This window comes from Telopea speciosissima, chromosome 9 (genome assembly GCF_018873765.1).
Source record: "Telopea speciosissima isolate NSW1024214 ecotype Mountain lineage chromosome 9, Tspe_v1, whole genome shotgun sequence".
NCBI classification, from domain to species: Eukaryota; Viridiplantae; Streptophyta; class Magnoliopsida; order Proteales; family Proteaceae; genus Telopea; species Telopea speciosissima.
Window position 1 is genome coordinate 57,146,513 of NC_057924.1, and position 2,494 is coordinate 57,149,006.

At 43.5% G+C, this 2,494-nt stretch overlaps 1 protein-coding gene across 1 annotated transcript; it reads left to right on the plus strand.

Annotated features, from left to right (window-relative positions):
* The first annotated feature begins 503 nt into the window (after window positions 1-503).
* LOC122639150 (probable carotenoid cleavage dioxygenase 4, chloroplastic) lies at window positions 504-2,216 on the plus strand. Its single transcript, XM_043831980.1, has one exon. The coding sequence runs from the start codon at window positions 504-506 to the stop codon at window positions 2,214-2,216; it is 1,713 nt and encodes a 570-aa protein (XP_043687915.1).
* Window positions 2,217-2,494: the final 278 nt, after the last annotated feature.

The window sequence follows — 2,494 nt, forward strand, 5'->3', positions numbered from 1 at the left end:
ACTTCATGTGGAGAGAGGGAAAGAGCCATATGGGTGTGGTCTCTTGTGTACGGTGTGAGAGGGAAAGAGCCATATGGGTGTGGTCCTTTGTGTACGGTGTGAGATGGGATGAGGTGGTGGTTATCTGCAGGGAAGGGGATTGGGATCTTTATCCCCTTCAATTCCCTGACCGGTTCAGTTTCCTAGTGCCCCTAACAAGAGGGGTACAATGACCATTCTACTTTTGCCCGAACACTTTGCCCGGGTGAGGTCCACCCACCTATTATTATAAGCACTGGGGAACTGGAACGGGCAGGGAATTGCAGGAGATAATTTTCCAAGGATTTGGACTATATGTACATATCTTGTTTTATTTGTTGGTAGAAATATATACATAATCTTAATCCCACTTTTTTGTGCAGAGACTATTTTCTTATTCGAACCCACAACCACTAGGTTGGACCTGTCCGCCCGCCCTCTCTACCTTCCTAACTTCTTCCTCCTCCAAAATCTAACATCTAAACATGTTTCTCCCTTCCACCAAGCCCATAGCAACTGAAACAACCTCAAGGAAATGTTCCCCTCTCAGGCTCCACCTCAATTTTTCCCCCATTAGAGGAGTTCAAGTAAGGTCACAGAACAGATCAAGAGTAGCAGTTACAGCAAACAAGGCTCAACCTACTAGAATATTAGTGGTGTCATCTCTACTGTCTTCCTTCTTCAATATGTTTGAAGATATCATCAACAGATTCACTAGATCTCCTCTCCCAACTTTCATTGATCCAAAGCATGTCCTCATTGGTAACTTTGCCCCAGTAGATGAGCTTTCACCTACCAATTGCCAGATTATAGAAGGATCACTCCCATCTTGCCTTAATGGGGTTTACATTCGCAATGGCCCTAATCCCCAACACTTCCCTACTGGATCTTACCACCTTATTGATGGTGATGGGATGCTTCATTGCCTCCACATCTCTGATGGCCACGCGATGCTCTACAATCACTATGTTAGAACCTATAGATACAATAAAGAGAGTGAAACCGGTCGACCGGTCTTCCCAAACATGTTTTCAGCCCTTTACTGTCCCACAACCGCTTTCATCCGGGTTGTGTTCACTGCTGCAAGAATCTTAACTGGACAGATCAATCCTGCAAGAGGGGATGGCCAAGCCAATACAAGCCTTGCTTTCTTTGCTAATAGACTCTTTGCTCTTGGTGAGTCTGACCTTCCTTATGCTCTTCGACTAAATAAAGCTGGTGAAATTGAGACCATGGGTCGTTATGATTTTAATGGAGAATTGTTAAGAAACATGACAGCCCATCCCAAGGTAGATCCAGACACAGGTGAGAACTTTGCTTTCCATCACAACTTGATTTATCCATTCTTAACCTTCTTCTATTTTGATTCAAATGGCTCAAAACAATCAAATGTGCCTATCTTCTCTTTAACCCAACACTCTTTGATTCATGATTTTGCAATTACCAAAAGGTTTGCAATATTTCCTGATATACAGATGGGAGTGAATTTAATGGCAATTTTGAAAGGAAAGCCCTTGATGAAATTAGACCTTGAGAAGGTACCAAGGATTGGTGTCATTCCAAGGTATGCCAAGGATGAATCAAAGATGAAGTGGTTCGATGTGCCCGGACTCAACTTCCTCCATGCCATCAATGCTTGGGAGGAGGAAGATGATGTAATTGTCCTAATTGCACCAAACATGTTGTCCATAGAACATTGTTTAGAAAGAATGGAGTTGAACCATGCGTCGGTAGAGAAGGTGAGCATAGATTTGAAGACGGGGGTTATTTCTAGGTTTCCATTGTCTGCGAAGAACTTAGAATTTGGAGTGATAAATCCAGCCTTTGTGGGGAAGAAGAGTCGCTATGCCTACATGGGTGTGTTAGAGCCCATGCCTAAGATAGTTGGGCTGGTGAAGATGGACCTTTCAGGATGGGAACATCAAGAACATGTTGTGGCTAGTAGGATGTATGGGGAAGGGTGTTATGGGGGTGAACCCTTCTTTGTAGCAAGAAACCCTGGGGACCTAAAAGCTGATGAGGATGATGGATATGTTGTGACCTACTTGCATGATGAGATCTCAGGGGAGTCGAAATTCTTGGTCATGGATGCAAAATCTCCTTCACTTGAGATTGTTGCAGTAGTGAAACTGCCCTACAGGGTACCCTATGGATTCCATGGACTATTTGTGACAGAAAGTGATCTTAAGAAATTGTAGAATTTTCAGGTCAAGGTTCACCACACCATCTAGTAGGGTTCACAAACCATTTCGTGGCGTAAAGAAAACTTGGTCCATCTGATAGTGTGTATGGATTTTGGGCTTTGGTAAATCCGAGCCCGGATCCTCTGGATGTACATGTAGAGGAGGTTTTTTTGTTCGACGAATGTGTAATCACACAAATCACACACCAATCTTAAAAGGTTATTCGATGTACATGCAAGGGAGTTACCCTGCGCATATGTTGGTGGAGTGCCATGTGTTCTATCATAACCTAC